This window comes from Sus scrofa, chromosome 8, assembly GCF_054392235.1.
Source record: "Sus scrofa isolate SSC_HxYL_T2T_F1_AM1 chromosome 8, Sscrofa_HxYL_maternal_Yorkshire_Landrace_v2.0, whole genome shotgun sequence".
NCBI lineage: Eukaryota > Metazoa > Chordata > Mammalia > Artiodactyla > Suidae > Sus > Sus scrofa.
Genome location: NC_139390.1, coordinates 42,028,247 through 42,047,903, shown reverse-complemented (window position 1 = coordinate 42,047,903; position 19,657 = coordinate 42,028,247). Strand labels below are relative to the sequence as shown.

Sequence of the window (19,657 nt, the reverse complement as noted above, 5' to 3'; positions counted from 1 at the left end):
GGCACATACAAATTCTTAATAAATGTCTGCTGGAGCCTCAAGTATATAAATCCTAGAGATCTGATAGCCTTGCATGTTATCTTATGCATACTGAGAACAAACCATTCTCACGCCAGAATGAATGTACTTTAACTATTTAAAATCTGGAGTTCCCATAGTGGCTTAGTGGTAATGAACCCGACTAGTATCCACAAGGACAAAGGTTTGATCCCTGGCCTCCCTCAGCGGGTTAAGGATCTGGTGGTGTTGCCATGAGCTGCAGTTTAGGTCGCTGTGGCTGTGGTGTAGGCTGACAGCTACAGCTCCAACTCGACCCCTAGCCTGGGAACTTCCATGTGCTGCAGCTGTGGCCTTAAAAAGACAAAAAAAGAAAAAAAAAATTTAATTTACTAAGCTTGAAATAATCCAAAAAAATCCCACTTGATTTATATATTTACACTTTTATTAGAATTCTTCAGAACTGTCAACAACTGGACAATATATCAGGGGAAAAAAAACACATGGAACATCAACATTCTTTAAACTGGCACCGCTTACATATTTACACATAAAGTTATTGTATATATAAAAAATATTTTCAAGGACTCATGGGCTTGGGAATATTCAAAAGACATTATTGCTACATTTCAATATTTACAAAAAAAAAAAAAGCCACAAAATAATTTCAAACATTAAGCCACTGCAAAGAAACCTCTGATGTAAAAAAAAAAAAAAAAAAAAATTATAAAAATATAAACTTTCAAGAATATCCAAGACAAAACTCTCAGTTGAAGTGCCCTTGAAGTACCTAGACATCTATAATTATCAACCACTTTTCTTACTATAACCGAAAGTCAAGAGAAACATAAAGGTCATTTTCAACGTATGGCAAACAGCGACAATCTCTTATGTGAAAACAAAACCCCGAACCGGTTACCTTTGGAAAGGTGTGAGAGCATAGAACTCCAGTGCAAATGGTTACTTCCAGATAAATGGCCACGGTTCTCAAAATGTAGGCTAAGGGGCCGAGGAGGGGGAAAACCGTGAGGACAGTACACCTGACTCTAGCTAGGGACAACACACAAACCTTGCCATGTACCCATGACCTCTTACAATTGGGCAGGGGGGAGGAAAAAAAAAAAAAAAAAGACAACTCTAAGAATCCAGGCGAAAGCCTTAAGAGTACAATTTAAATATGTTTCAGAGGGAGGGTAGCATTAAGCACATGTAAAGAACAGGTACAGTATGTTGAGTATAAATAACTGACTGCCTTCAGTGCAGGTGGATTGCAAATAAATACGAACTTAAGCACGCCACTTCCTATATGTCTCTATGCAAGCTTTTGGTGAGCTTCTCTAGACAGCTAGGTGAAGGGAAATAAGAGCTGTGCTGCTGCTGAAAGCCAGGCTGCTTCTTGAGTACTGAAGGACCCTCTTGGGCTCAAGGCAAGAATACTTCCCAAATATTTGCTACAAGCATACACAAGCGCGCACGCGTGCGCGCGCACACACAAACACACATATATAGATACTGGCCCAGCGTCCAGGGCATGCCTGCAAGGGAGGCTGACTCTAAATGGTATTTCCTGCTACAGAAGAATCCAAACTAAAACAGCACTGCTTTGTCATTCCTGCCGGAGCCATGCAGTAATAAATCAGTCACGTTTTTCAAACGGCATCCAATCCATTGAACATAATGCCATTCTGAGGCTAGTCGGCTTGTTCTGGACAATCTAGAGCCAAGTTCATTGGCTACAAAAGGAGATTTTTTTTTTTTTTGTTAAGATTGTGCTTGGCAATTACGTTTTTTTCTTTTTCTTTCTTTTTTTTTTTTTTTTTTTAAAAAAAGCACTGTTTCCTTCAAACGTGTCTGGCTCTTCAGCTATTTCTACACGCAGCAGACTCGAGCCAGGATTGTATCCAGAAACTACACCTTGCGGGTTTTCCCCCCTCAAATATGTGAACATGAACAATTTATAGATGAGTATATACAAAATGCAGGCAGAAGCCTTCCCTCCGATCCAGCTCCCTAATAACAAACTACTTAGAAACCAGGTCAGGAGTAAAAAGGCTCATGGCCAGCAGCCTTATTCATGCCCGGAGAGCATTTTTCCATGGCTTACGTCTTACTCCCAGCATGAAATACTTGACTTCTCGAGCCCAGATAGTCACAGGCTTCTTTCTGCCCTTTGTTTGATTAACATCCTATTTTCCACATCAAGGGATTAGGTTCTGGCATCATCATCATCATCATATTGTTACAGATGATGACAAGGACCGGAGGTGACGACAGCCAGGTGCTCAAATAAACCATTACAACACTTATTGGACAGAAACTGGAGAAGACTTGTCAAGGACCTGGGGTGTCCAGCCCGTCCTACCCTCCTCTTCCCTAAGTCTGAATGCTCTCCGTTAATGGGGGCTAGCGTGCTATTGGGAACATATACAGCTCAATGGCAGCTGATGACAGAAATCATTGGCCACTAAAGTGTGCTCGTAAAGAGGATTACAGCGGAGCATCCACTACCCTGGAGTAGGATGCAAGTTGAAGGGAAACAAAATAACCATTATGAAAACCAAAAAGAATGGCAGTCGGTCGGTGCTGTGGGGGAGCCCCCCCACCCCCCACCCCGGACACCCATTCTGCTTCAGACGTCTTCGTGGACAAGCAGCGGCTGCGTGGAGGAGGCACTGCTGCCCACGGAGTTGATCCGCACAGAATGATCCACCGCGGGGTTCTCCCGGTGGGGGCTGCAGTTCGCTAAGTTGGAATAAATCTGAAGAGAACAAGTCCATAGTTAATACAGTTCCCACAACAAGTGCAGCAGCAGAAGGGGCACAGCTGCAGGTCCAGAATCGCAAGTAACTTACAAAGACACTAAGAGCCAGGAGGTTTACAAGCCCTTACCACCAAGAACCAAATCACACTGACCAAAGACAAAACAAGATGTGTTTTATCCCTCGTTTCCCTCAAGGTCTGATTACTTAAGAAGTGATGCTCTAGGAGTTCCCGCTGTGGCTCAGGAGGTTAAACACCCAACATAGTGTCCATAAGGATGTGGGTTCAATCCCTGACCTCACTCAGTGGGTTGAGGATCTGGTGTTGCCGCAAGCTGTGGCATAGGTCACAGATGCGACTGAGATCTCGCGTTGCTGTGGCTGTGGTGTAGGCTGGCAGCTGCAGCTCTGATTCGACTCCGAGGCCTGGGAACTTGCACGTGCTGGAGGAGCGGCCCCTTTAAGAAAAAAAAAAAAAAAGTGATGGTCCAAGATGGGCTTTTCTGCTGGGCCACATCTAGGAATGAGAACTTCCTAATGTTTCAATAAGGTGTATAAATCTCTACAGCCAACTCCAATCCCATGGCTGATGTCACCCACCAAGAAATCAATGGTCCTTCCAGGGGTCTTCCACTGAGAACCAGGCGCTTGGATGGGAAATGCTGCTTAATTTGAAACATGGTTTGATACCCAGAAGAGCAAGCTTCAACCCCAAAGCATCAGTGGTATGCTAATAGCTCCAAGCACACAATCCAGAAAATAAGGTAGCTTAAAAAAAGGAATCTGAGGCGTTCCCGTCGTGGCTCAGTGGTTAACAAATCCGACTACTAACCATGAGGTTGCGGGTTACTGGCCTTTCTCAGTGGGTTAAGGATCTGGTGTTGCCGTGAGCTGTGCTATAGGTTGCAGACGTGGCTTGGATCCCTTGTTGCTGTGGCTGTGGTATAGGCTGGCAGCTACAGCTCCGATTTGACCCCTGGCATGGGAATCTCCATATGCCGTGGGAGTGGCCCTAGAAAAGGCAAAAAGACCAAAAAAAAAAAAAAAAAAAAAAAAAGGAATCTGAGTCAAAATCAGGATCACTCATTCTTCCTTAAAAGCAGGTGAAGAAATAATGGATTTTGGTCCTGAATTCCACCCTCCCCAAATCACTGGGAGTGATCCCCCAACTTCAGACAACTCTTCATCCTCTATGGCTGGTGGGCAAGACAGCTATTGGCTGTGTTCTGGTTATGCCTCTTTTTTTTTTTTTGCATTTAAGGGCTGCACCTGCGGCATGTGGAAGTTGCCAGGCTAGGAGTTGATCAGAGTGGTAGTTGCCAGCCTACACTGCAGCTCATGGCAACACTGAATCCCCACTCCTTAAGTGAGGCCAGGGATCGAATCCGCATCCTCATGGATACTAGTCAGGTTCCTTACGGCTGAGCCATGACAGCAACTCCCTGGTTACGCTTCTTTAACGGGAGGTTTACTTACTGCAGTAACAAGCTGTCTGTCTTCTCTCTGCTTTTACCCTAGTGCCCGTCACCCCAATCCCCCAAAGGCTGAATAGCCTGACACGGTAGAGAGAGATCCTGCTGGCCCATGACCAGCCCATGGGGTGGAGGAGGAAATTCGGCAAACCCTCGTGCAAACATCAACCTCCATGCTTCTGAGCATGAAGCCCTGGGCTTGTTCCCCTCATCTCGCATCTTCCAGCCCAGGATAGGGGAGGGAGAGGGTCGAAAAGAACTTGTTTCCATTGCTTTCCTTTCCCACCCAAAGCCCAATTTACAGTCTAAGCCAAGGAGAGAAGGAGTGGGTAGCTTAGCCCTCGTTTCCAGAACCCGACAAGGAGGACCCGCTTGGAACGCCTTGAACAGAGGTCCTGTGCCAGGCTAGCGTGTACTCACGTGATTGGTGCTCTCCGAAATCTGCTTCTCAATCAGCTGCACGATCTGCTTAAACGTTGGTCTTTTGAGGGGATCCGCATCCCAGCAAGTCTTCATGATGTCATACCTGCAAAACGAGGGCCATTTATCACTCTTCAATGCCTGTCACCTGTCTTTGGGTGTACACCACCCAAAACTTTCCACAATAATCCCAGGCCAGCCATGCAACCGGACCTACTGAAATGACATGGGCATACACTAACAACTCTTTATGAGAGGCTGTCAAAACTTTCTCTATCCTTGGAGCCAAGAATCATGAAAATCAGCTACAGAAAAGGACATCTGGGAGTTCCTGTTGTGGCGCAGTGGTTAACGAATCCGACTAGGAACCATGAGGTTGAGGGTTCGGTCCCTGCCCTTGCTCAGTGGGTTAACGAACCGGCGTTGCCGTGAGCTGTGGTGTAGGTTGCAGACGCGGCTCGGATCCTGCGTTGCTGTGGCTCTGGCGTGGGCCAGCGGCTACAGCTCCGATTCGACCCCTAGCCTGGGAACCTCCATATGCCGCGGGAGCGGCCCAAGAAATAGCAACAACAACAAAGAAAAAAAAAAAAAAAAAGAAAAGGACATCTGACCAGGATGTCCTAAGAAGGAACCAAGTGACATTTTCCAACTGTGCTAGTAAAAACCTTCAACATCTGGGTTCGTCTTTAAAACAGAACATAAAAGGGGAAACATCATGCGAAGGAAGAACATCTGGGCCTTACATTTCCACAGGTGCATGCTCAGGGCTGAGCATTCGGAAACCCTCCTTGATCATCTTGTAGAATTTAGAATCAACTGGCATTCCGGGGTAGGGGCTGCTCCCTGAGGCACAAAGGGTTTGCAAATCAGTGTCACAGGCAGCCAGCAGGACAATGGGAACATCTTAAAGAAGATGCCCAGAGTCTAACTGAGGTGCCTTTGGCAAGGTGCATTTTACCTAAAGAGAAGAGCTCCCACAGAAAAATCCCATAGGACCAGACATCGCTTTCAAATGTGTAGACACAGTTGAAAATGCTCTCGGGTGCCATCCACTTCACGGGTAGCCGAGCCTGCAGTGGAAGCACAGGGGAGTCAGCAATGTTCATTATGAAGCTCCAAAATATTCCTGTAGATACTGCTCCTGCTGCGAGGTGGGGGTGAGAACTTGACGGGCATCTCACAAAGTCCTTTGAGCCATGACCTTGGATGACCCTGACTGCTTCTGAAATACGTGGGTCACAAGTATAGTTGACTCTTGAACAACCAGGGTTTAAGCTGCATGAGTCCACTTACATGTGAATATTTTTCAATGATAAATGCCACACTGTCTGTGGTTGGTTGGATCCAAGGATGTGGAGGAGCCTCACGTATGGAGGGCTGGCTCTAAGTTATATGGAGATTCACCCCTGTGTGGGTCAGTGGTCAATGGTGAACTGTCCCCATTTTCAAGATGGAGACATTGGAGTTCCTGTTGTGGCGCAGTGGTTAACGAATCCGACTAGGAACCATGAGGTTGTGGGTTCAATCCCTGGCCTTGCTCAGTGGCTTAAGGATCTGGCGTTGCCGTGAGCTGTGGTGTAGGTTGCAGACGCGGCTCAGATCCTGCATGGCTATGGCTGTGGCATAGGCCGGTGGCTACAGCTCCAATTAGACCCCTAGCCTGGGAATATCCATATGCCACAGGGGTGGCCCAAGAAATGGCAAAAAGCCAAAACAAACAAACAAACAAAAAAGATGGAGACATTGAGGCTCTACAGCGTAGTCGTTTGGAGCACAGATGTCAGAGACAGACATGGGGGTTCTGACCCAGACTCCACCACTGGCTGTGCCCGCAGCAAGCAGAAGTTCCAGCAGGGCCAAGGGATGAACCTGAGCCACAGCAGTGACAATGCACAAACCCTAACTGTTAGGCCACGAGGGAACTCTATTTTTATATTCATTACTTTGATAGCAGCTGTTAGACCCACCACTGGAACTTGTTATTCTTTGCAACAAAGAAGCACATGAAATGAGTATCACAGAGGTACTTTCTATATTTTAATAACTGCATTTCAATTTGACAGCTTTTCTTGGTACTTCTGTGTATTTTATTTGATGCATTTAAAACAGAGATCTCAGGAGTTTGCTTGTGGTGCAGAGGGTTAAGGATCCGACACTGTCACAGCAGCAGCTTGAGTCGCTACACTCCTGTGGCCCAGGTTCCATCCCTGGCCTGGGAAATTCCACCTGCCACAGGTGCAGCAAAAAAAGAATAGCTAGAGTAGTAAGTGCCACTGGAGTATTAGCCACAAGGTACCTGACGCTGCTCCCAGCATTTTATCTATATTGTGTTAATCATCACTACAACTTCAGGAGGCAGGTGACCGTATTATTACCAAATGGAGGAAAAAACTAAGGTTCAGAGGTATTGGGGAAATCCTTGCCAAACATCAGAGCACTGAATGACAGAACCAGATTTGATCTCAGCAAGACTGGGTCCAGAACCCATTACCCCTTTGTGGATGTTCAAAGGCCTGGACGGGGAAGTACCCATCATTCATCCATGCTTCCTTCCAATACTCATTCTTCCTCCCAAGAGTGCACCGGGAAGGAGAGGATTTGGCGTTATTAACACTCCCAGCCTCAGAGTTATTACACATGCATGCTGCCATCAGGAAGTAAACCCAGCCACATTTCTACAAAACCAAGTCTTGTACAGCTCAGCCACAGAGATGCCATAGTGATGGAGAAGGAAATGGGACATCATGGTAAGGCACGCAAATAGCCACCTCCAGGAAGACCTCTGGACTGGAGCTATGGGGCTGGGAAAACAGATGCAGAGGGTGTTCGGGCCCATCAGCTTCCCATACTCATGGGATATGGCTCTGAAAAGTCATAGGCTCTGGTTTCAGCCTCTACCGACCTATGTCATCTCAGACAGCCATCACTAAAAGACACTGGGCTTTTAGTTTCTCCAACTCTTAAACTGTGAAGACATTGCATTCCAATGCCAAGGGGTTATTCTGATGAGACAATGAAAAGTGGCAATGAAATAAAAGCACTTTGAAGTAAAATCGCTCTGCTCCATAAGCCAATTATTACTTACGAACATCTTTAATAAGCTCTCTTTGATTCTAAGCGCCAACATTCTAGACGCCTAATTCTGAGCATTATCTTCGATTTTAATCTTTCTCACCTAGCACGTCAATCTCAAAATAAAATTCCCCTGCTGTGACCTTCAGGTCCACATTTGTTTCACTTGAACGAAATTGAGTTCATTGCTGTTCTCAGGCTATAAAGAAAATGAAGGCTATTTCTGTTTCCTTTGCATGCCCTCTAATTACACAATTAGAACTAGGAATTCTATTATCGGAATTTTGCAAAAGTACACTTCATCTGACGGCTAAAATGCATGGTATGGCAAAGGTAGGGTGTGCATTATGAAACTCACAAAAAACAATACTTAAGAAAACCTGCAAGGAAAATCCTTCACGGGACTGTCAGGAGAGCGTGGGTACTCATGTTTCCTTTGACCACGTAATTAGAATCATTCTTGATGTCTCTGGCTAGACCAAAATCACAAATCTTTGTGATTCGACCATGAGTAAGGAGGATATTTCTGGCCGCCAAGTCTCTGTGAATACACTGTTAGGAGAGTCGGGGGGACAAAAGAAAACCACTGAAATTTATTTTAAACTTTTCAAGAGGGAAAGCTATGTTTAATGCTAGAATGCTGCCTATGTTATATGGTGCCAATATTTTTGCTTTACACTTAAACTATTCGGTGCACCAAAAATAAACATCCAAATTGCGCTGTGAATGATGTTCAAATGTGTATTTCACATCGTGAGGACTTTAATTGCTATAATCGCTTTCGAAACCAACTCAGATAAATGCTTTTTTCTTCTTAGGACTGCTTTCATTCATAGGAAAATACGTGATAAACAGTCGTATCATTTTTTTAAAATGGAAAACTCATTTTGCATGTTTCTCTTTGAAGGTCTTTTTCTAAAGAGTTTCTAAAATGTTTGCAACTTCAGTTTGACACCTCTCAAGGACATGGGGAAGAGGCTCTTGATTTCAGCTATCCTAAAACCTCGTTTAGTTTGGCAATTGTTTGGAAATGTCACCAAGGACACGAGAGGGTAAGATCTGTAACCACATTCTATTCTGTGAGCCCCATTTTCTAATGAATTCCTCTTACCCTTCTAAGAGCCCTGGCTCCTTGTTTTGGTTCCATCATTCTCTTCCATCCCCAATCTCCTTATCAACTGTTAATTACTTTCTCTTGATTCCCTGCCCCGATCACACTTCCTAAAGCATCTATGCAATATTTGAGGTCTAACTTCAAAAAGACCCAGGCACAGGCTTCACTGAGTATTGCAACTACACGAAGTTCCCCCTCCTTTTGCTGTTAAAATCATTCTCTCTCTATGGTCTAAGAGCAGCTCCTATATCCTAAAAGCCAAGTTTTAAATGAATTCATTGCATATAAAAAAATATATTCATAGAAAGCTCATTTAGACAGGCGTGCACTTTAAGGCTTATAAATGAGAACAAGAATTCCAAAGAGACAGCAGTTGGAACATGAAGAAACTCTATTTCCTCTGCTTTTGGTTACCACACTGCAAATGGCACTCTGCTTTCTAACTACGGCTCTAAAATGCTCCTTGGGGGCGGTGGGGGTGGGGAGAGGAATCTTCCGAAAATCACCTCCATGAGAATCACCTCCACTTACATTCTTCGAGGCGAGGAAGGCCATGCCCTTTGCCACTTGGTAAGAAAAGCTGAGCAAGTCCTCCAGGTCTAGGGCCAACTCATCATCTTCCATGATGGCAGGAGTCACATCTCGTTCTATGTATGAGCCTGTTAGGAGAAGGAGGATTTTCTTAGCAACTAAAACCTTAAAGACAAGGACAGAAAAGCCAACAACAACAAACACTACCACGGCAGCAGCAATGAACTGATAGGAACTGGCAGGGAAACCCTCCCCAAAGTTAAGGACACATAGGTGTTGAAGCATCAGGTGAATACTGGGCAGGGTTACAAAATCTTTAGGGAAGGGGAAGGTGGATGGATACAAAAGTCTCCTACTTTTTACCTGCAAAATATTATTTGATAGATTGTGATATGCAGATGTTATCATCCACATAGTAAGATGCTCAGACACAAGAGCACATGCTCGTACTCCAGAGAGCCACTTGCAACCCTTAACTGAACCACGGACCACTGGCAAGGCCCCTGGATCCTACTATAAAGGAGAACCAGTCACTACCAGGAATTGTGTTAGATTCCACAGTGGTAAAAGAGACCCTCCATCAATGAAGTTGTTCTGATTGCTTGATAGGTACCCACCTATTCTCGCAGATCTCCTTTTGTCTGCCTTGGTTGGTACCACATAAGACACTCCGGGTTTCATGTCCATGTACTCGTTAGTACTGTCACTGCTGGGAGAGGTGAAACAGCCATCAAACCATGATTAAATAAAATGGGAAACAAGGGAGCACACCCAGGCAGGCTCTAACTCCCACTCCCATTTTCACATAAGAGGCTGACTTTGTATGAAGAAAGCATTGCCAAGTATGGATAAAAGAAAATCTCGCTCAGTAAGATGGGCATTTTAATACGCAACATTGGGTCCAATCCTCAAGAATCAGCTGGCCCTTTGTGTGTGTGTGTGTATGCAAATCATAGAGGAGACTCAGGTTAGACATTTCCCATCTCTTGACACCAGGGATTTAACGGGCAACAGAGAACCAAAAGCATTATCACACGTAAATTTCAAACTCCCCAAATGAGCCTCAAGAGAGACAAAGAACCAGAGCTCCTGAGTTGTGTTCTTAGGGGAAGAAGACAGAGACAGTGAACATATAGCGACTGATGGAAGAAGGTTTTAAAAAACCAAGTTTGGTTCAGATAAACACCAATAATTTGGATGATTTTCTGAACCATCTGGACCTCTTGAATCTGCAACATTTGGCTGGAGAGTCTTCAAGATTTCTAGTACTTCCTGCTTCTGATTAGCATAGAAACACCATGACAACAATCTCCTTCGGAGTGTGCTGGTGGTTCCAATCCCATATGGGATCCCAAAGCACAAAGAACACTGCAGGACTGAACAATTCAGGCCATTATTTCCGAAAGGCTAAAAAAAATATACAGGGCCAAGGTTTCAGACATAAGGCAACGTGGCTCATTCATCCATATGAAGAGCATATACACCAGAGAAACGAACAAAAGGTGGTTTGTACCCGTATGGTACTGCCACTTGACACTACTCAACGTTTAGAGGATTAAAAAAAAAATTAAAAAGCTTTACCTGGGATTTAAAACTCCAGCCAGAGGTATAGAAAAGCACTTTAAGAGATAACCATCCATCACTAATATTTATTGCAGCCTCTCCAGGGCCTAGAGTTAAGCTCAGAAGACACAGTCTTGCCTTCACAAAATGTAGGGGATGTAGTGAACAAAAAGGAAGGGAGAAACCTATCCAATGTCAAAAATAGAAAATATACAGGAGCAGACATGCTGGGTATGGTTTCTATCGGGCTGGGTGAATCTAGGAAACCCCTTTTTAATTGTTTTTTTAAGGCCACATCTGCAACCTAGGCCACAGCTCAAGGCAACGCCAGATCCTTAATCCACTGAGCAGGGCCAGGCCCTGAACCTGTGTCCACATGGATACTAGTTGGGCTCATTACTTCTGAGCCACAACAGAACTTCCCAAATCTAGGAAATCCTCAGTGGTGGATTCTTAACAACACTTGGAAAGAAAAGACAAGACAAGAGCAGAGACTTCAATTCGGGTTGTAAACGACACCAATTCTCTGCAAGGAAACTTGAAGCCCTTGACACAGCCACATGCAGGACAGTATCAGGGATGAAAGAGACGAAAACAAGGTGCAGCATTTTCAAAAATGTGCTAGAGTGGTTGTGCCTTTTTATAGCATGAAGAGTTTAAGGGAGGGAAAAAAAGGCAAGGTATACAGAAATAATTCCGAGGTAGATGGCAAGAAACCTATGTGCAGAGAGCTGTCTGGAGCTCCTTGCCATTCTGTTAAAGGTTGTAAAGGAATTTACTGTGACAACTTGGCAGCCTTTCCCATTTTCCCTATAAACAGCAGTCTCACTGTAAAGATGCATATAGTACCCAGCTCAGCAGTATAAAGGGAATGACACGCAAGAACAGAACCTTGGTAAGCGAAGCAGGTAGAAAATCCATTCAACTGAACAGAACTTAAGCTTAGAAAAACACTAAAGATGCATTTTTAAGAATCCACAACAATTTACTTCCAACACGATCTGAATCTTTAAAAACACTATGTGAACTCTCTCAGCCGTTAATCACATTTAAATGATTTAATAATTCTGATTTTGTACCTCAAAGTACCTCAGTTCACTTTTTTAAAGAATCAGCCTTGATTGCAAACCCTTCTGACCCCATGAACTGCCTGTCAACAGCAATTTATGCAAATCAGTCTTACCAGGAAGACTCCTTTGAATGCAGAAGGTTCTTATAAAGCGCCGCTTCTGCGTGATCTTCCTGCTTTGAGCAAATAAACGAATCACGTTTCCGTCTCAAAAAATTCAGGAGATCACCATAGCAACAATATTCTGTAATGACCAGGGTGGGCCCTACACGCATTGAAGAAAAGGTTAGAAAGAGCTAAGATACACTGCCCAGCCAGCACCCCCATAAAAATACCCAAGGGTGATCACGGCCATTCACATGCAGGTTCAATGCTAAGCCCACTTAGTACCAGGACAATCCTATCTATTAACATTGCTTAGCAAAAAGCGTTCTGTGGAGTAAAAAGAAACAACCTTTCTACCTGAATTTCTCAGTGGTTAGGGGCCAGGCGTGACTCCTGATTTTAGACAGGAGCTGCAGCTTTCATGTTACACTGTTATCAAGCTTCCTACATGAATCCTTTGATTCACTTCTATTTACAGTGGGGGCCTCATGCCACTTGGTAATGTTATTATGGAAATGATGACAAGCACGGGCACAAACTGCAGCCTAATAGGAAAACCAGCCAGCGGAACCGCCAGCTGAGACAGGAGGTATGCGGAATCCTGAAATGCATCACCTGCTTTCGGAGGCCCTATCAGTCGAACTTTCTTTCTTCTTTTTTTTTTTTTTTTTTTTTTTTTTTGGCTTTGTGAATGCCTAAAAAACTGCAGCTCTGAAGTTAACAGGCAACTAATTAACTCAGGCAGAAATCTCTCATGAACAATTCATGATGTGGCAAAGCAACGTTTATGGGGGCTGTTCGAAGAAATTAGAGAAAGCTGTCAACTTGACCGTGGATCTCTCCAGATCTTGAGGAATGGCTCATTTTACACATTTTTGTTCCTTTAGACCCAAATGCTTTCTGGAAACATCAGAGGAAGCCTGGATGGGAGGACTAATGAATGCTTCAGAATTGGAAATTGAGTTTTTATAGAAGCGAAGTGTTTGCTCATTTGGTGTGTCTTTGAGAGCTGGTAGGCTTTAGAGGCTTATTTTTAATTGTGGTATGCAAATGAGTGTTAACCCTTTTGTGGCTAAATGTGATCCAGCAAAAAGTAAAAGCTTGCAAGACAAAAGACAAGACATCCTCAAGATATCCAAGAGGTCAATGTTGGTGGGACAAACACAACAGCAATGAAGCTATGTCCTGGTTATTTCTGCCGCATGATGATAAACCTAAAATATACACTCTTAAGAACAACAGTTTTGGGGGCGGGGAGGGGGTGTGGGGGTGTGGAGTGGAGAATGCCAGGAAGAAGTTCACCACCTGGGTACAATCTTGCAAGGTGCTTATCATCAAGGATGGTCAAAATCATGTCAGAATCTCCCCTCTTTTGATAAGTGGACCCAAAGCAAGACACACATTGGCCATGGCCTTACCTCCAATGGTGCAGGCGCCGAGAAGATTCACAATATTCATGTGATTACCGAGGTAACTTAAGACTTTGAGTTCAGACATTAGGGCTTCTCGTTCCGTTAAATGGGCACTTGCTAAAATCAGAAACATCTTAGTTTAGCAAAAAACAAATCTGGCCACACCGACGTCCAGCACGCACAGCAGCCTGCAGAACTTACGTTTGAGCATCTTCACGGCAACGGTCATGGCCGCATCTGACTTAATTAAGCCGTATGCAGTGGCCTCAACGACTTTCCCGAAGGCGCCAGCACCCAAGGTTTTGCCTTTAGCAGGGAACACAAGGAAATGAGTGTCAGAGGTGTGGCGGGACTGAAGGGCCATTTGTGTCATTTCAAAACCAATAAAGGAATCAGGGACGAATTTGTCTAAATACACTTCCCTCAAGAGTGCTTGGTACTGGGAGTTCCCTTCGTGGCTCAGCGGTTAACAAACCCGACTAGGATCCATGAGGATGTGGGTTCGATCTCTGGTCTTGCTCAATGGGTTAAGGATCTGGCGCTGCCATGAGCTGTGGTGTAGGTTACAAATGTGGCTCGGATCCTGCGTTGCTGTGGCTGCTGTGGTGTGGGCTGGCAGCTGTAGCTCCAATTTGACCCCTAGCCTGGGAACTTCCATATGCCGAGGGTGCAGCTCAAAAAGCCAAAAAAAAAAGTGCTTGATTCCAAATCTATCAAAGGTGATAAAATTTCACCAAAAAAAAAAAAAAAAAAAACCACAAAAAAACCTTATGATTTTTAGGTGGACTAGAACAAAGGAAGCTACCGGGGTTTGCTAAAGTCACTGTTATGTGAACACAAAAAGGTTACGTGGACAGCCCCTGCTTCATACTGACCAAAACTCAGCCTGTTCCTGGGAAATTCCCATTTGTGATCATAAGGAAGTTGCGTTGGGTCTATGTAGACATAATTGTTTCCATTTATCTCCTCGACAACCTTCCACTGTACTTCATACATGGGCTTCTGGCGGAGGGAGAAAGGGAAAGAGGAGTTATCTTTAAATGGTTAATGATTGAGCCATGACAGCGTTCAGGGTGGAGAACAAATAAATGGGGTACCTGTAGATATTTATAGGTGAGAATCATCACGATGATACACATCATACCCGCTGCGATCACAAAACCAATCAGCAAAGGCGTGAAGAGGGTGTGGGCATGGATTTGTTCTAAAATGAAAGAGGCACGTGGGGTCACAAGCTATTAGCAGCGTCGACCTTCCCTGCAACCACCTACCCCTCAACTCACCCACCCCCTGCCCTACTGCCCATCATGGCAGGAGTCAAGCGAGGTGCACCTGAGCTCCTTGCCTGATTATCTTATTCTTGTTATGCAAAGGAATCTTTTAAAATAACAGCATTAAAGCAGATGATTGTGGAAAAGAAACTGAGATTTCCATGGCACAAGAATAACAATATGTTGGCAATGAGTGAACTTTGACTTCAAATTCCTGCCTTGAACTTTAAGATGTTTCCTTTAGGGATAGTTTATAGTTTCTCTTTTATGTTTTCCTGTTTTCCCCAAATTTTCTGCATTGAGACGAGTTTCTTTCACAACCGAGAAAAACATTTTTAAAGTGTTCTTTTCATTGCCCTGTCGGAAAAAAGCCTATGATGCAGAACAATGTAAGAGTCTTCCCCTCATTACTCAAAACCTGAACACAAACCACTTTTGGGCACGCGTTCTTTGCCAACTCAAAAAAAACAAAAACCAAGCCCTAAGCATATAGGTGCCCAGTTCTTCTGTCTTCTGACTTCATACCAATTCATCAATTTGTCCAAAAGGATCATTTAACTTATGTTAGGAGAGCTAGTCACTCATTGATCAAATGTCAAAGATGTTAAATAGCTCACTAACATGAGTTCATAAAAGGTAGTGCTAACTTTCTGATACGATGTCTGGCAGTGTATTATTAAAATGACTGGTTTTGGAGTTCCCGTAGTGGCTCAGAGGAAACAAATCTGACCAGCATCCATGAGGACACAGATTCAATCCCTGGCCTCACTCAGCGGGTTAAGGATCCAGCATAGGTCGCAGACACGGCTCGGGTCTGATGTGGCTGCAGCTCCAATTAGATCCCTGGCCTGGGAACTTCCATATGCCGAGGGTGCCGCCCTAAAAAGCCCCCCCCAAAATTTTTTAAAACCCTGATTTTAAGTAATAATTTAAATCATTTTAAATTGAATTTTAAAATTTAGATGGCCCTAATTCTGTTTCTGTTTGGGTGTAATGTAAGTCTATCACCCCTATTTTCTTTCTTTACCCCTTTCTAACAAAAAGAGTTGGGAACACATGATTAATTATATATATATACATATATACACATCCGGGCATACATACGTGCAGACACGCATAAAACACATACAGCACATGGTTAAAATTAGTGCACACGTGGTTTTAACAAACTAATACAGAATGAAACATTGATGACAATCAAATGTGAAATGTAGATATTACCAGAAATGACATGGCCAGTGATGGAATGAACTTAAAATCATGATTGACATGGCAGGCAGAGCCTAAACATCCCCTTAAATTGGATTAAAAAGAAATATACCTTTGCTGTTACCTTTAAATGCAAAGTTAAAAAAGGCAGAACTCTTGCCCACATCGTTGTAAGCCCTGCACTCCACTGTGCCGTTGTGTTTGAATGCACTGTAATCAATGGAGCTGTGAATCACTAGTTTTCCAAACGGTGATACAGATGAGTTTTGGATCTGCACGTCCACTGGCCCAACGGGAACGGAACATCTAGGGGGAAAACACAGCAGTTCAAGCTTACTAGAAGAAAAATTATTTGCCTTTTTTTTTTTTTTTTTTGCCTTCTTTTTTAGGGCCGCACCGGCAGCATATGCAAGTTCGCAGGCTTGGGGTCAAATTGGAGCCACTGCTGCTGGTCTACACCACAACTACAACGATGCAGGATCCCTGGTGCCTCTGCGACCTACGCCACAGCTCACAGCAATGCTGGATCCTCAACTAACTGAGTGAGGCCAGGGATCGAATCCGAGTCCTCATGGATACCAGTCAGATTTGTTTCCACTGCGCCACAATGGGAACTCCCTTGGCATATTTTTTTATTTATTATTTTTTGGGGGGCCATGTCTGCAGCATGCGGAAGTTCCCAGGCCAGGGATCGAACCCCCACCACAGCAGTGACCAGAGCTGCTGCAGTGACAGCCAGATCCTTAATCTGCTGAGCCACAAGGGAACTCCCAGTGTACTTACATTTATTTATTTATACTGTTTTTGGTTTTTTTGTTTGTTTTTTAGGGCCACACCCGAGGCATATGGAGATTCCCAGGCTAGGGGTCCATTCGGAGCTGTAGCCACTAGCTTACACCAGAGCCACAGCAACACGGGATCTGAGCTCTACATCACAGTTCATGGCAACACCAGATCCTTAACCCACTAAGCAAGGCCAGGGATCAAACCCACAAGCTCATGGACACTAATCGGGTTCATTAACTGCCGAGCCACAGCAGGAACTCCTCCCAGCATACTTTTAAAACTAAGTCAGAGGTTCATAATCAGACATTCGCTTTTACCGCTGAGAGTGTGATGACGAATGAGCTCCTCTGCAGCACCAGGAGCAAGAGAAGCATGTGGGGGAGGAGAAAGAGAGGAGGGCGAGGAGTGAGACGTGGGCTTGAAATCCTGGCTCAAACACCTACTCCGCTGACTTCCTGACTGGTACTTAAAACTCTCCAAGACTCAGTTCGTCCAGCTGTATAGCCGGGATGCTCATACTTATTTCGGAGGGTTATTGAAAGGATTAGAAATAAATTCAAGAAGAGGGCTGGGCTCACATCCTACACCCAGTAGACTTTACAGATGAAGTAATTGGGAGAGGATGTATGAAGGGTTGAAAAGGAAGAGTGTGGAGGAGGAAAGCAGTAAAGTCTATAAGGATGAAGCCAGGGCAACTCCCAAACCCCGGTAGTGAGCACCCTGCAGCTCCAGGTTCTATGAAGGGAGATGGATGGAGTGGTGCCCCAGGTGATGGAGACTGCATCAGGAGCTGGGCTCTGATGACCCTATTTCATTTTATTTTATTTTATTTTATTTTATTTTATTTTATTTTATTTTATTTTTCTTGTTATCAAGTCTTTAGAAATAAGTCTATCTCTGTTGACATTTTTCTTGGATTTGGGTGGTATTTCATGAGGTTAAGAGGTCTTGGGGAGGTTTCTCAGCATGTTAAAGTACATTAATATGTCAAACTGCATGATGATGGACAGTTTTGGGGAAGAAAGTCAAATGGGTGTGGGTACCATTGTGATCATTTGGGGGCTCCACTCAGTTTACTGGATAGGTTCCCAGCAGAAGGCTATGAGAACTTTGAGTCTCTCTTCTTCTTCTTCTTTTTTTTTTTTTCTTTTTGGAGCCACACCCTTGGCATATGGAAGTTCCCAGGCTAGGGGTTGAATCAGAGCTGCAGCTGCTGACCTATGCCATAGCCACAGCAATGCGGGAGCGGAGCTGAGTTTATGGCCTGCACCAGAGCTCATGGCAACGCTGGATCCTTAATCCACTGAGTGAGGCCAGGGATCGAACCCACATCCTCATGGATCCTAGTCGGGTTCATTAACCACTGAGCCACAAAGGGAACTCTGATGACCCTATTTTAAATTGCACTCCCCCCCATATGCCCAGCAATTTCCTATTCCCTTACTTTATTTTACTTTCTCCCTTAGTGTGTAACACTGGCACGTGGTAGTTATTTCGTCTGCCGCCCATCTCTGCCATTAGAATATAAACTCACAAATGGGACTCGAGTGTGCTTTGTTCACTAGACCTATGCCCGACTTATATATAGTTGGTGCTCCATAAATGTTAGTTTAACCTGTGTCCAAAACTACTGAGGTGGCTTCCCCTGAGGGCATATACGTTCCAAGGATCCTGACTCACCCCACCCCCCGCCCCGCTTTACTCCCCAAAGAAAACGCTCCTTAAAACTCAGCTGAAAACAATAATCCTAATAACCTCTTCCAACGTGGTGTTGATTAAAGAGGTCTATTCTCTGGAAAATGAAATTTCTGTTATTACCACCATAACTATTCAATTGTGATGTTACACTGGGCTTTAAAGCCCGAGTGTCAAATAGCATTCGATGGATTAAAAACAGCAATGCTGACTCCATTTTTCATCTTCAGGTAAGGTGAAAGGACAATTTGAAGGCTCACGTATGGACGGCAAAGGATAGGAAGCACAAGGCCAGACGTGCTTTGCTCAGGGGCCGGGCACCTAATCAAGGAGAAAACCTTTCTTTTTTTTTTTTAATTTAAAAAAATTTTTTTTATTATTATTTTTTTTTTAGAAAACCTTTCTAAAACACGTTGCTTCCCATTGCCATATGCACGTGGTTAATTGTGCGATCATTACTTTTTGGTAACTTGGCAATTAACTCCCGAGGTAATTTTTTTCATGACAACGACAGCCACATTTCCCCCACACACGTTACCTCCTGTGTATAGACTGGAAATCTAATTACTCTGTCCTGGAAAATTGCTTTATCTACCTGCAGGCTGGAAATTGCATGATAAATCCAAAAGATAACCACCAAAATAGAGAAGTCATTCAGTAATCATTTTCCAGCAAACAAAATTAATGTCTACCCAGAAAAATATAGCAATTATGCCCTCTAAAAAGCCACATGGAGAGAAAAAAAATTAATCAAAACCGAGTTGTGTTTTTTTTTTTTTTTTAAATCTGAAAACATATTTGAAATTCAAGTGAATTGCGGTCCTCACCTCATGCATGTTAAGTGGTACCCAAAATAATCATCTCACCTCTGCTCGGTGCCTGGACAGAAATACCAATCGATGGTGGGCTCTGGGAAGCCTGCCGCCACACACTGGAGCATGCCGTTCATGAGCCTGTCATGAGTCAGGATTTCTGGTTTTGCTGCAGAAAGAGAGAAGTGACCATATGTCAGACTGCTGGGGAACCTCAGCAGAAGGGAACCGAGGCTCCCTTCATTCTCTGCCAATCCTTAAAAACTTTCTTGAGGCTGAAGATGACCCTGAGGAGGTAGTTCAAAGGGGAGGTTGACCAGTGCGTGGAAGGCACGGGGAGGTGGATGAGAGGTTCTGACCCAGAGAGGCT

The 19,657-nt window shown here is 44.1% G+C and overlaps 1 protein-coding gene across 28 annotated transcripts in view; it reads right to left on the bottom strand.

Annotated features, from left to right (window-relative positions):
* Positions 1-420: 420 nt before the first annotated feature.
* The window catches only part of LOC146400448 (mast/stem cell growth factor receptor Kit-like), a 91,553-nt gene continuing 72,316 nt past the window's right edge, over positions 421-19,657 (bottom strand). For 3 of the 28 annotated variants that reach the window (XM_084973879.1, XM_084973880.1, XM_084973878.1), the window contains 14 exons: positions 19,342-19,456; positions 16,107-16,300; positions 14,612-14,718; positions 14,390-14,516; positions 13,716-13,820; positions 13,521-13,631; positions 12,112-12,262; positions 9,983-10,074; positions 9,366-9,493; positions 8,126-8,272; positions 5,607-5,718; positions 5,392-5,491; positions 4,649-4,754; positions 427-2,755 (listed from right to left, as the gene is read on the bottom strand). In XM_084973879.1, coding sequence (XP_084830005.1) covers positions 2,627-2,755; positions 4,649-4,754; positions 5,392-5,491; positions 5,607-5,718; positions 8,126-8,272; positions 9,366-9,493; positions 9,983-10,074; positions 12,112-12,262; positions 13,521-13,631; positions 13,716-13,820; positions 14,390-14,516; positions 14,612-14,718; positions 16,107-16,300; positions 19,342-19,456 — 1,724 coding nt within the window. In that variant the 3' untranslated portion in view covers positions 427-2,626. Of the gene's footprint in view, positions 2,756-4,648; positions 4,755-5,391; positions 5,492-5,606; positions 5,719-8,078; positions 8,273-9,365; positions 9,494-9,982; positions 10,075-12,111; positions 12,263-13,520; positions 13,632-13,715; positions 13,821-14,389; positions 14,517-14,611; positions 14,719-16,106; positions 16,301-19,341; positions 19,457-19,657 lie in introns of all 28 variants that reach the window. The other 25 variants (XR_014813742.1, XR_014813745.1, XR_014813741.1 and 22 more) reach the window with 13 other exon arrangements.